General features: G+C 53.4%; 2 protein-coding genes across 3 annotated transcripts; both read left to right on the top strand.

Annotated features, from left to right (window-relative positions):
• The first annotated feature begins 4 nt into the window (after window positions 1–4).
• On the top strand, window positions 5–7311 carry LOC104066303 (cytochrome c oxidase subunit 5A, mitochondrial). The gene is made up of 5 exons (XM_054078262.1): window positions 5–163; window positions 3672–3788; window positions 4767–4888; window positions 5939–6061; window positions 7137–7311. The coding sequence occupies exons 1-4, from the start codon at window positions 76–78 to the stop codon at window positions 6050–6052; spliced, it is 441 nt and encodes a 146-aa protein (XP_053934237.1). The 5' UTR covers window positions 5–75; the 3' UTR covers window positions 6053–6061; window positions 7137–7311.
• Window positions 7312–8229: 918 nt separating this feature from the next.
• FAM219B (family with sequence similarity 219 member B) lies at window positions 8230–12022 on the top strand. Of its 2 annotated transcripts, none has more exons than XM_054078133.1 (6): window positions 8230–8340; window positions 9314–9416; window positions 9678–9768; window positions 10113–10190; window positions 10471–10519; window positions 10983–12022. In XM_054078133.1, the coding sequence occupies exons 1-6, from the start codon at window positions 8272–8274 to the stop codon at window positions 11136–11138; spliced, it is 546 nt and encodes a 181-aa protein (XP_053934108.1). In that variant the 5' UTR covers window positions 8230–8271; the 3' UTR covers window positions 11139–12022. The 2 variants fall into 2 exon arrangements, with proteins under 2 accessions (XP_053934108.1, XP_053934107.1); XM_054078132.1 differs by having other exon boundaries at window positions 10980–11147.
• The last annotated feature ends 15 nt before the right edge of the window (window positions 12023–12037 follow it).

The raw sequence follows: 12037 nt of genomic DNA, 5'->3' as shown, positions 1-12037 counted from the left end.
GCGGTAACGCCCCGGCGCGGTTTGTCCCTGCGGCGCCGCCGTAGCCGCCCGCGCCCGGTGCAGCTGCCCGCCGCCATGCTGGCCGCCGCCGCTCTCCTCCTCCGCCGCGCCGCCGTCCCCGGCCTTCGCGCCGCCGCCGCCCGCCGCCCCGCCGGGCCCGCAGGTGAGCGGCCGCCCCGCTGCTTCCCCGCCGGCCCTGGCCCCGGCTTGGCTTGGCTCGGCTCGGCCTGGCCCGGCAAAGCCGTGTCCTTGCGGTGACCCCGCGGCCTGGTGTGCTGCCCGCCGTGGGTAACGGGGCTGTGGAGGGGGCGGCGCCTCTGCACCCCGATTAACGGCTGAATAACCGCAAGTGTCGTGGTTAAACGGCAGAGCCCTGTCAGTTAACCGCCTGTCGATTAACCCCTTCTCTTGTCGATTAATCCCCCTCCGCGTCGATTAATCTCCACCCCCGTCAATTGACCCTTCTCTCCATCGGGTTAACTCCTTCCCATCGATTAACCCCTTCTCCTGTCCATTAACCCCTAATCGATTAGCCCCCCCCTCGATTAACCCCCCCTTCGATTAATCCCCACGCCTCCTTGACTAAGTCACTCTTTCCATTAATCCCCTCCCCTGTCGATTAACCCCCCTCCCGATCGATTAATCCCCTATTGATTATCCCTTCTGTCAATCCAACCCCTGTCAATCAAATCCAAGTCAAACAAACTCCCATCAGTCAGTCCAAGTCAATGCCATAGGGAGTGTGTTGCTGCATTCATTCTAAACGCTGAGGAATAAGTGTTGTCATTCTGTTTGCACCCCGGGATTTCTTGGACACTTCTTAAACCCCGTGTTTTTCTTTTAAAATCCATCAAAATTCCCTGCTTCTAGTGCCCTGCGCACCCTGGCGTGGGCAAGCCAGCTCCGTGTTCTCTATTCCCAAGGTCTTGTCCCGCCGTGGCCCCGTTTAACACTCCTGACCCCGTTCTCCTTCTCCACTGCCCTCAGGGTTCAGATTTTGGGTCCAAGCTGCTCGGTCGGGTTTACGTCACACTGCATTGCACTTTGGGTTTACACTACCCGTGGAATACTGGACTCTCCTTGCCAGCCTGGCTTTTTCTGATAAATCAGGGCTCCCCTTGATCCATATTTTTCTTCTATGCTCATTAATGCTGATGAATTGGGTACTCAGTAAAGATTTAACATATCTTTGGGGGATTTGAGATGGTTTTAGGTTTCTGGGGCTCTCAAAACTTGTTGGAAACATGCCCTGGCAAACAGGCTTGCTCTCTGCCTCTCCCTGGAGTTGGGAATCTCCTCATAGGTGGGCCAACATGGTGAGACTGTCACCATCACCTTGATGGACCCCTTGGAGATGTGGACACCTGGCTGGCTCCAGCTGCGCTCTGCTTTGCTGGGGAAGATTGCAGAATCTGCTCTGTCTATACCTCTAGCCTGGTGTATCCCTGTAAGCCTGAGTGTGGAGAACACGGGATGGGAAAGAAACATCACAGCAGTGGAAAAACACCTCTTGGAAATCCAGAGTTCGGATTCTTGTGGTCTTTTTCTATTATTCGTTTCAGTCTGACCACATCGATCCTTTGTTTAAGACCACAGGGAATGATTTTGTTGAGTGCTCAGGGCAGAGAGACTGGAGTTTTTCAGCTCTAAGATCGTGGAATCACAGATTCATGGAATGGTTAGGGTTGGAAGGGATCTCAAAGCCCATCCAGTTCCACCTCTTGCCATGGGCAGGGACACCTCCCACTGGATCAGGTTGCTCCAAGCCCCATCCAACCCGGCCTTGAACACCTCCAGGGATGGGGTATCCTAGGCTTTTCTCAACCTGAGATTTGCTGTTTCTCTGCAGGATTTGCTTTGTGCTTAGGAAAAGCAGGATTCTCCCCTGCAGGGCCAACAGGCGAGGGCTTTCCAGCAGCAGCCTCACTCCATGGCTGGCTGCAGGAGAGCTTGCTCTCATTCTCTGCTCGGCTGTGTGTGTGGTTTCTCAGGGTCAATGGTCTGGTTTGGAGCTGGAGAAGGGCTGGGGAATCGCCCTATAGAATGGCAAAAGAGTGTTAATAATTCCAGCTTGGCCTCTTCTTTGTTTTTCCTGTGCTACTTCTTCTAAATAAAGCCTTGTAGCTGGCCAGCACGAGTCGTTTGTGCCAGGTTAGGAGAGAAAAACGTTCTGGCTGCTCCTGACCTCCTCTGAAGCCAAGCAAGGTCGTGTCTGGTGTGTGACCTCTGCAAATATCAGCAGAGTGAAAGGGAGCAGCCTCTGGCTGCTCTGGCTGGGATTGTGTTCTGATGGAGAAGCAGCTCACGGAGTGCTCCGGCTTCACAGCGAAGAGCTGGTGCTGCTCTGTTGCCAGTGCAGCTGCCTCTACCTAAAGTTTTAGTCTCTTTTGGAGAACTCCTCTGACCTTTGTGGGTTAATTGAGTTCAGCCCTGGAGTCCTTAGCACAGGAAGGACATGGAGCTGTTGGAGTGAGTCCAGAGGAGTCAATGGAGATGACCGAGGGCTGGAGCACCTTCTGTATGAGGACAGGCTGAGAGAATTTGAGTCATTCAGCCTGCAGAAGAGAAGGCTCAGAGGAGACCTTAGAGCAGCTTCCTGTAGTGAAAGGGGCTCCAGGAAAGCTGGGGAGGGGCTCTGGATCAGGGAGTGCAGGGACAGGATGAGGGGGAAGGGTTTGAAGCAGAAAGAGGGGAGATTGAGATGAGATCTTAGGAAGAAATGTTTTCCTGTGAGGGTGGTGAGGCTCTGGCCCAGGTTGCCCAGAGAAACCGTGGCTGCCCCATCCCTTGAGGTGTTCGAGACCAGGTTGGATGGGGCTTTGAGCAGCCTGATCCAGTGGGAGGTGTCCCTGCCCATGGCAGGGGCTTGGAACTGGATGGGCTTTGAGGTCCCTTCCAACCCAAACCGTTCTATGATTCCATGAATTCCTAAGACCACCATAAAAAAAGCTGTCATCAGCTCTGAACTTATGGTGGAACCAGAGATGTTTAGCTTGTCGGTGTTGAGTCATCCATCAAAATTTGTCTCTTGGTTGGGAAATCTGCTTTTCCTGGCTTACAAAATCAGTTGTGGAGCAATTTCAGGAGCAGGAAGGTGCTCCAGAATAAACCAGCATGTTTCTCTTCAGCGAGTAACGGTATAAATAACAAAGTAGGAGTTTATTTCTGGAAGGAATGCCTCTGGAAAAGTGATTCATGTTGTTAAACTCCCTGCACAGACGAGTCCTGTGGGTTTGAGAGGGATTGAGCATGGGGAACAGAGCAGTCGTGCTGTGTCAGTATCTGGTGAGGAAGTACATGAGTGTTGCGGTCCTCTGGCTTGCTTGGCTCTTGGAAAAATTCTTTTATTTTACAGAAGCAGGGATCCCATAAAACTTTTCTTAGGGACTGGTTGTACAGCACTGTTTTTCTCTTGCAGTTCCCCATCTCTCTTAAATAATCCTGCTCTGGGAACACTCTGAAATTCTGATGTGAAGCAGAGTACAAACTGTGCCAGAAGACAAGCGGCATTTAATAATCTGCATTCATCTAGTGCTTGTCCAGGCTCAGGATGGTCCTGCTTTGACTGTAGCAACTGAAATCAATGTTTTATGGCTCCTGGACTATGGATCAGGATAAAGTGCAGTTATGTGCCGTTTGCTCACAGCTTCTCTCTTTCCGTTTCCTTCCAGCCGTCCTGCACGCCCGCTGCTACTCCCATGGGTCACAAGAAACAGATGAAGAGTTTGACGCTCGCTGGGTGACGTATTTCAACAAGCCAGATATTGATGCCTGGGAGCTTAGGAAAGGTATGTGGAGTGGTGAGAGGAGAGTAAATATAACTGCTCTGGTATGGTTTTGTGACCAGAAATAACACCTTATTTTTTACTTCACTATTGGAGAGCAAAAACAAGGAGTTTGGTGTAGGAGAGTAACCCTGTGAATACCGAGCTGGGAAGAGGCACTGTGTGAGCCTTTCCTAGTCTGTTCCGAGTCCTCTGGCACCTCACCAATGCAACCAGTGGGTCGCAAGGATACACAGCACACAGAATGAGGGGGTGCAAGGTGGTGGAAGTCCTGGCTTGGTAAATTTTAGTGCCCTAGAACAGGCGTTTTAGCACCTGGATGGGAGAGAAAGGTTTGATTTGCTCTGTGTTTCAGCACAGCTGTTGCTCCGCACACACGTTTTCCTTTGGACTTTGACTGATGGCTTGGCCAGGACTTGCTGTGAACTGTTTGTCGGACTGTCTCCAGTTGTTATTTGCTGTGGAGTTGCCAGCTCCTGTTAAATTGCCCCAATTAGAGCTTTTAAATGTGTTTGCATAACAGCCTGAGGGATCATTCCAGCATCTCCTGAATGACAAGGTGTTGGGCTCTTCCCTTTGAAAGGAGAAGCAGGGAAGAGGCAGCAGCTTGCGTTCTCTTTTCATTAGACCTGTAGGGATGGAGTAATTTGGATTTCCTAATGATTTCGTAAGTGCTGCGGTACAGACACCAGCTGCTTTGGGGAGCATGGAGGGAACTGGGATTTCACGAAATCCACTTAAAAAATGCTAAAATCTACAGTAGGAAGCAACAATGAGAGGGAGAAAGGGGCACAAAGAGACCCTTGACCGTGTGTGGGGGTTTTCAAAACAGCAGTGAAAATTGTGATCAGCTTCTAATAGTGACTGGTGGGGTGGAAATACCCAATTCTTCAGTGAGGTGGAGCACAATAATGCTCAACAGGTTCTGACCGCATGATAAGCTGATGCCAAGCTCCTCCTGGTGTTTTCTTGTGTTCACAGGTGTAAACACGCTTGTGGGTTATGACCTGGTTCCGGAACCAAAAATCATCGACGCAGCTCTGCGGGCATGCCGACGGTTAAATGACTTTGCCAGTGCTGTTCGCATCTTAGAAGTTGTAAAGGTGAGTGGGATGGCAGCCAGGGAGGTCACTGCTGTGTCTGTCCAGTGGAGGAGTTTCTCCTGGCTCACTGCTAGTGGTGCAAAGGGAAACCGCTGTTTCCTGTTGCCACAATCAAGGCTTCATTGTGGAAACCAACACAAAGCAGCATCTTGAAAGCAAAGTTTGGCCTTTACTTGCCAGGGAGTTAAAATGGCTGGGATGGAGGTGGGAGTTCTTCTATTTCGGTAGAAGCCAGCAGCTTCTCTGTCCCAACTGTTTTTGCCCTAGGCAGAGCTGCTGGGCAGGACTTTGCTGCTCGCTGCCAAACCCACTTGCTCCAAACTCTCCTCCATTTCTTGGTTTGCTAGTTCTGCTTTCTGCATTCTCTGTAGAAGCAAAAGTCTCTTGGTGGGTTTAGAGCCCTAAGACCATTGAAGGAATCTTCTTGTTTCCCTTACGTCTTTTTTCCCCCCATTCTTTTGTCCCCACTGTGTAGGGGACAAATCAGTTTGTCAGAACTTGGGGACAACTGTGTGGTTTTCCTGGAGCTCCACCTAAATATTATTCAAGGGATGATGTTTTCCCCTAATCCCAAGCAAGTTAAATTTCCTCCCAGCTCTGCCCGAAATCTGATTTTCCTTCTCACATTTTACCACTGGGATTTCCAAAGGTACAAGCAGGCTTTGGAATGGTTTGCAAAGCATCCCTTGTTTAAGGAGCTTGGCTTGGCCTTCAGTGTTTTGTTGTGTGACGCACATCACATGTCACATCTCTGGTATGAAATGAGAGAACGGTGTCAAGCATTCAGACTGATCTGCAAATCCCCCACAGGGGAGGCCAGCGTCATTCCAGGGTGTGTTGCAGCCACGGGTTTTGTTAGAAGGACTTTCCAGCGTAGCAGTTTATGAGCCGTAATTATGTGATGTGCATAAGCTGGGCTGCGCTCTCATGTCCTGCAGGAGCCGCTCTGGGGAGCAGTGGGTGGATCAGGCCATGCACCTCGTTGTGAGCACACACCTTGGCTGGTGTACGCAGCTCCCTGTTGAAATAACACCATTCCTTTTCATTTAGGATAAGGCAGGACCTCACAAGGACATCTACCCTTACGTTATCCAGGAGCTTAGACCAACTTTGAGTGAACTGGGAATCTCCACTCCAGAGGAACTGGGCCTGGACAAAGCATAAACTTTACCGGTAAGGGATGCCCTTGCCTCCGAGACTCTTGGCCTGGGGCTCTGGTGCCCTAAAACTCACCTGGCAAGGACAGAGTTCTTGTCCTTGCCTTCATGGGGCTGGGGGAGAGGCTCTGTGATGATTCTCCAAGTCTCTGTATCTGTACAGGTCTCCTAGGAAACCTTTCCAAAGGAGCCTTAACAGAAGAACAGTGCTGTTGCTTGAGAGGGAATGGGGTGGTTGACAGCCAAACCCGATGTCCCAGAGACTCCTAGGTGGCAGTTGCTGAGACAAGGACTATTGCAGTGCTCGGTTGGCAGCCTGGCTGCATTTGGTCCCTGTTGGCTTCCCCCCCAGAAGCATTTTTAGTGAATGGCAAGGTCGTTTCTTCTGGGGATACACAAATTTTCGTTTCATTGTCAGTGTAGCCAATTTAGAAAGCTGGAAGACACTGATTACCAGCTTAGGCTGGAAAACAGCCCTCATCACCCAGCAACACTGAAGTTTCTTCACGTTTCACTTAAAATAGCATCTTTTTCTGTAATTAAAGACTCATTTGAGGGGCCCCTTGCTTACGGAGCAAAGGAATTGGCTGTAGCACAGCCGGAGCTGAACCCATGGGTGTGCTGAATGCCCGTTAGCCTTTGTGAATCGTTTCAGGACCAGCACATATAGTTTCCATCCCAACTGCAAGGACACCTCCCACTGGATCAGGTGGCTCCAAGCCTCATCCAACCTGGTCTTGAACACCTCCAGGGATGGGGCAGCCTGGGCCAGGGCCTCCCCACCCTAACAGGAAAACATTTCTTCTTAAGATGTCATCTCAATCTCCCCTCTTTCAGCTTCAAACCCTTCCCCCTTGTCCTATCCCTGCACTCCCTGATCAAGAGTCCCTCCCCAGCTTTCCTTGAGCCCCTTTTTTAGTACTGGAAGCTGCTCCAAGGTCTCCTCTAAGCCTTCTCTTCTCCAGGCTGAACAACCCAAACTCTCTCAGCCTGGCCTTATAGCAGAGGTGCTCCAGCCCTTGGATCATCTTCGAGACTGTGGGGATGCCAGGCTGATGCTCTAATGACATTCCTGCTCTGCTCTGTTCCAGGTGCGTTACTCCAGCGTTTTCCTGCTGTTGCCTGATTGCGCACAAGTCGCCTGGAGACACAAATGTTAAAATATTACCCTGTTTGAAACAACCTCTTCCTTTATCCTGTCGCGGAGGGTGCGATGGGAGGTCCGATGGGAGGTCGATGGAATAAAGGCAAAACCGGTTTGACTCATGGGGTGGCGGTGCCTCATGTCATTATTTAACCCTTTGTTTTTACTGGGAAGAGGAAGAAACAAACTGGGAATGTGCTCTCCCAAGTGAGGCTTGTGAATTCTTATATTCTTGGCAAAGCACCCAGCTCTGCCTTCGGAAAGGAGAGGTAAAGACCTAGCTGGAGGGCATGGGGACCCGTGGGAAGGAGGAGAACAAGGACCTGTGTGACTCCCTGCCTTTGGAGGGGTGGTGAGCTCAAGGCTTAACAATGCTGCTGAGGTGGGAGCGAGGCTCCAGTTTGTGGGTGGCGGGCGCTTGCTGCACAGCTGGAAATCTGTGCTGGGTTAGATGTTGCTTGGGAGAGTTGGTTTTCCAGCGTGTCTCCTGTGCGGGCAGGGATTTTGGCACAAAAATAGGGAAAGAAATGAAAATTCCTTGTTTTTGTTTTTGTGCAAGAAAAAGGGAATTGTTCAGAAAAACACAAATTGGGGCAGGGAAGTGGATGGGTGTCGGACAGGGGGCTTGGGGCAGGGTGTCCTGGTGTCCTGCTATCCCAGTGTCCCGCTATCCCAGTGTCGCGCTCTCCCAGCATTCTGTCCTGGTGTCCTGCTATCCCAGCATCCCATCCTGGTGTCCCGCTATCCCAGTGTCGCGCTCTTCCAGCGTTCTGCCCTGGTGTTCCCGCTGTCCCCGCATCTCGCTATCCCCGCATCCCTTCCCGCTATCCCAGTATCTTGCTATCCATCATCCCTCCAAACCCACACCCTGGGAGTCGCACTGCGCATGCGCGGCGGAGGGGCGCGCCCCTCACCAGCCTCCCATTGGCTGCGCTCCCGAAACCCCGCCTTCCATTGGCGGCTCCCTGCGAGGCCCCTTTCCATTGGCTGATCTCTTGAGGTCACGCCCCCTATTGGACCCGCCCCCCGCAGCCCCCGCCCCTCGGTGGCTGCGCCCCATTGGCGGGGAGGGGCGCGCAGCTATGGCGACGGGCGGCGGCGGAGCTGCGGCTCCCGCTGCGAGCGGGGGCGGCGGGCGGCGGGCACCGGGGGTACGGGCGGGGGTGTCTGTGGGGCTCGGGCTCATGCACAGGGGCCATGTTGGGTGAGGGGGAGGCAGTGTGGGGTGTCTGTGGTGTAGTGTGGAGCTGAGGCTCATGCACAGGAGGCAGTGTGGGGTGTCTGTGGAGTGTCCGTGGGGCCTGAGCTCATGCACAGGGGCCATGTGGGGTGAGGGGAAGGCAGTATGGGGTGTCTGTGGGGCAGTGTGGGGCAGTGTAGGATAAGGGGCGGAGGGAGTGTGCAGTTTCTGTGGGGCAGTGTGGGGCTGGGGCTCGGGCTCATGCACAGGGGCCGTGTGGGGTGTCTGTGGGGCTGGAGCTCATGCACACAGACCATGTGGGGCAGAGGCATGGGCTCGGTTATGTGGGGTGCCTGGGGAGGCAGGGCGGGTGCTGGGGGTACAGCGCACTGGGTGGGATATGAGGCGCAGGCAGAGGTCGCATCCTGCCTGGATCATCCCTCTGGCTGAGCTCCCTGCTTACAGAGTGCTTCCTGCCAGCAGAGCTCTGCCCTGTGAATCCCAGCTTAAGGCCCTGCCCCTAATCCCGATTGTGCTTCCCATCCCAGCTCCTGTATCTTCAGTGTTGCATGGGAAGGAGCCCGAAAGGCTCAAAACCTGCAGAGAAATTAAAGCATCCCTAAATTTGCTTTGACGGGCCTGCCAGTCAAACCCCTCCATCCCGTCTTCTCCCAGGTGTTCCTGCAGTCAGGCTGGCACAGACACTGCCAGTCACCATGTGTGCTTTGAATGTAGCAGCACCATTCCCAAATAATCCCTTCATCTGCTTATTCCTTCTCTCCCTGCTCCGGCTGCAGCATGGGGCTGGGAACAGGTGCTATCCACTGCAGCTCTCACCAGCTGGTTTCCTTGCTCCCAAGAACACCCGGATCCTCAGAGATGACTTTACTTTATCCCTGTGGATGGACGCTACTCAATTTCTTTCTTTCTTTCCCTATTTTTAGCTGATCTCGTCTGAAAGCAAGAGGCTAAGCAAGGTGGCAGATGCGGTGGAGAAAAGGGGACCGTACCTCATGAGCAAGCCCCCCTCCATTCACGCCAAGCTCCGTAAGTGATGCTAGGTGGCATTCCAGGGATTCGGGGCAACCTCTGTGCCTCTCATCCAGGGTGGGACTGACTATTTATTCCTTGATGGGATAAAACCTTTAAGACCCCCATAAAACCCTTTCGGTGCTGCCTGTGGAAAGCACGGCAATGCCCTATGCTCTCCCTAGGACTTTGCTGCAATCCCACCCCACCCATCCACAAAAAAAGGATCCCTTGGGAGCGCTGGGGTGGTTTTAGCTCTGCCCTCTGCTTGGCTTCCAGAGAGGCAGCGCCAGCTGGCGAAGGCAGCGCTCCGCAGGCAGGGGCTGCTGCAGGCACCTGCGCCCCAACACCCGAAGCTGCAAGCTAAAAGGTCGGATCCCGCTTTCTTTTTCCAAGATCTATTCTTCACGTTCCTAAGGGAGACTGGGGAGGAGATTGGGACCGTGGTCTGCTGGCAGTCTTGTGGCCGGCAGGCATCCAATGCAATAAAATACAACACTGTTCCTGCTGGTTTTGGGAATAATTTGGTGTTAAGGATTGAATCAGGTAGCCCAGAGCTTGGATGTAGTCAATTCTGAGCCGGTGGTAGCCCTGGACAATGCCTGGGTGGGAAGGGACATTGAGGACAGGGATTCCTGCCCTGACTCCTCAGGGAGGAGCTGCTTTTCACCTCAAAAGTCCATGTTCTGGGCTCGCTCCTTCGCTTTCTGGCAGGTTGGTGAAGTTTCACAAAGGCTACACGCCGCTCAGCCAGACGGCAGATGAAAACCTGGTCTCCCTTGATTCAGACAGGTGAGATGGGGCGATTATCCCAGGATTTGGGGTGGGGGGTGTTGCAGGCTGCGAGCTGGCTTTTTGGGGGGGGGGGGGATTGATTCAACTTGTAGAGCATCCTTCATTGCATTGGCACCTCTCAGCAGTGAAATACTCCTGTTATCCCAAATTGTTTAACATTTCCCTTGGGGTTATGCTGCTGCTTCCCTTCCCCACCCCGTTCTGAGATTCCCTTGTCTGCATCCCAAGCAAAGACGCGGCTTCTCGGCTGGCTCTGACCGTTTCCTTCTTCTCTTAGTGACGGGGAGCTGGGATCCCGCTGTTCCTCGGGCTACTCCTCTGCCGAGGCAAGTCCAGGGTTTGACCCTGCCGGTGCGGTCCCTGCGGGTTCTCTCATCCCTATTACACCCCGGGGTCTGAATCGGGGCTGAAACGAAGCCTTACCCTTTGAAATTTGTATGTGTGCATCTGTCATGGATCTCTGCCTTCCCAACTGCTGCCCTATCCATCTCCTCTTTCCCCAGCCCTGCGGCGGAGCAGCCGATGAGCTCCGGCAGGCAAGGCTGTGGCAGCCAGCGGGGTGTTTTGGGGTGCTGGGGGTGTATATTGGAGGCTGCAGCCCAGGAAAACCTCTTTGCTCTTTCACTTTCGTCTTCTCTGCTCTGGTTGTGCTGCTTCTCCCTGTGCAAAGGCACTGGAGGAAGGATGCGATCCCCTCCTTGCTCCCCGCCCTTTGCAAGTGCTGGCATCTAAATTTCACCCAAAGTGGGGCAGTTTTACCCAGCTTTGCCTCCTGTGTCCCCCCAGCAGGTGAACCAGGACCTGAGCCGGCAGCTGCTGCAGGATGGGTACCACCTTGACGAGGTCCCAGATGATGAAGATCTAGATCTCATCCCCCCAAAACCCGTTTCCTCCTCCTATTGCCCCTGTTGTTTTGGAGACTCTCTCTCCTGCGTGATCCAGTAGACACCGCTCGGCTGGAGCCGTGCAAGAACAGGTCAAAAGCCAGCACTGGGATGGCTGTCGGTGTCTGTATCCCACCCTGGGATGGTGGCACAAAGACTGAATGATGCTGCAATGCCACTGGTGGTGAGCAGCAGCGGCCAACCAGCTCCAAAGGACTTTTCTTTACTGTCAGCAATATCAGGGAGAGGTGGCACAGTGACATTTAGGTGGCCAGGGTGGGGAGGGAGGAGAGGCAGAGCCCTGTCACCTCCATGGGGGTGTAAAGGGAAGGAATCAGGAGGCACAGCAGCAGATGCCCTCTGTTTTCCCTGCCCTCCTTTTTTCCTCCTTTCATCAGCCACGTTGGGGATTAGGATTTGGCTCTGGACACAACTCGCCCTCCCTAACGATGAGGTGGGGTAGAGCCGGGAAGCCCCAAGACCCCTTTTCTATTTATTTCAGCTTTAGTGCCCGCTCCTCCCTGGCTGAAGCCAAGCTGCAAGGCTGGGCTGGGCTGCCAGAGCATTGCTTTATTTATCTGTCTCGTACTGCTTGCAATTAATTGCTGCTGTGTTCCCTCCTCCCAAAGCCAGGGCTGACCTGAACCAAAGATGCTGCTCCGGGAAAGCAGATAAGATGGGGAGAAACCAAACAGAGCTGCTGAGCTTTTAGCGCCTGTGTTTATTACATCCACCAGCAGCTGCCGCTCGGGTGGGACCTCTGCACTTTCTGTCTCTCCAGGGGCTCATTAAGTTCTCGCTTTGGAACTAACAGTGCCCAGTGCTCCCCAGAGCTGCTCTGATGCAGGCAAGGGGCAGCCCAGCCTCCCCGTGCCAGCGCTGCTCAGCTCCTTAGGGTGTGGATTTGGGAGTCTTACCTGCTGTGAACCTTAAAAGCTGCCTTAAATCATGGTCTGGCTC

This window comes from Cuculus canorus, chromosome 12 (genome assembly GCF_017976375.1).
Source record: "Cuculus canorus isolate bCucCan1 chromosome 12, bCucCan1.pri, whole genome shotgun sequence".
In the NCBI taxonomy this organism is placed as follows: domain Eukaryota; kingdom Metazoa; phylum Chordata; class Aves; order Cuculiformes; family Cuculidae; genus Cuculus; species Cuculus canorus.
The sequence above is the reverse complement of the archived record's forward strand: the minus strand, read 5'-3'. Positions and strand labels throughout refer to the sequence as shown.

What these genes read in the sequence shown, in the direction of transcription:
- LOC104066303 (XM_054078262.1), top strand. Translation starts at nt 76, where the DNA reads ATGCTGGCCGCCGCCGCTCTCCTCCTCCGCCGCGCCGCCGTCCCCGGC. An exon ending in TGCCTGGGAGCTTAGGAAAG is followed by an intron (nt 3,789 to 4,766) that starts GTATGTGGAGTG and finishes TTGTGTTCACAG; the next exon opens with GTGTAAACACGCTTGTGGGT. An exon ending in GCATCTTAGAAGTTGTAAAG is followed by an intron (nt 4,889 to 5,938) that starts GTGAGTGGGATG and finishes CTTTTCATTTAG; the next exon opens with GATAAGGCAGGACCTCACAA.
- FAM219B (XM_054078132.1), top strand. Translation starts at nt 8,272, where the DNA reads ATGGCGACGGGCGGCGGCGGAGCTGCGGCTCCCGCTGCGAGCGGGGGC. An exon ending in GCGGGCGGCGGGCACCGGGG is followed by an intron (nt 8,341 to 9,313) that starts GTACGGGCGGGG and finishes CCCTATTTTTAG; the next exon opens with CTGATCTCGTCTGAAAGCAA. An exon ending in CGGGCTACTCCTCTGCCGAG is followed by an intron (nt 10,520 to 10,979) that starts GCAAGTCCAGGG and finishes GTGTCCCCCCAG; the next exon opens with CAGGTGAACCAGGACCTGAG.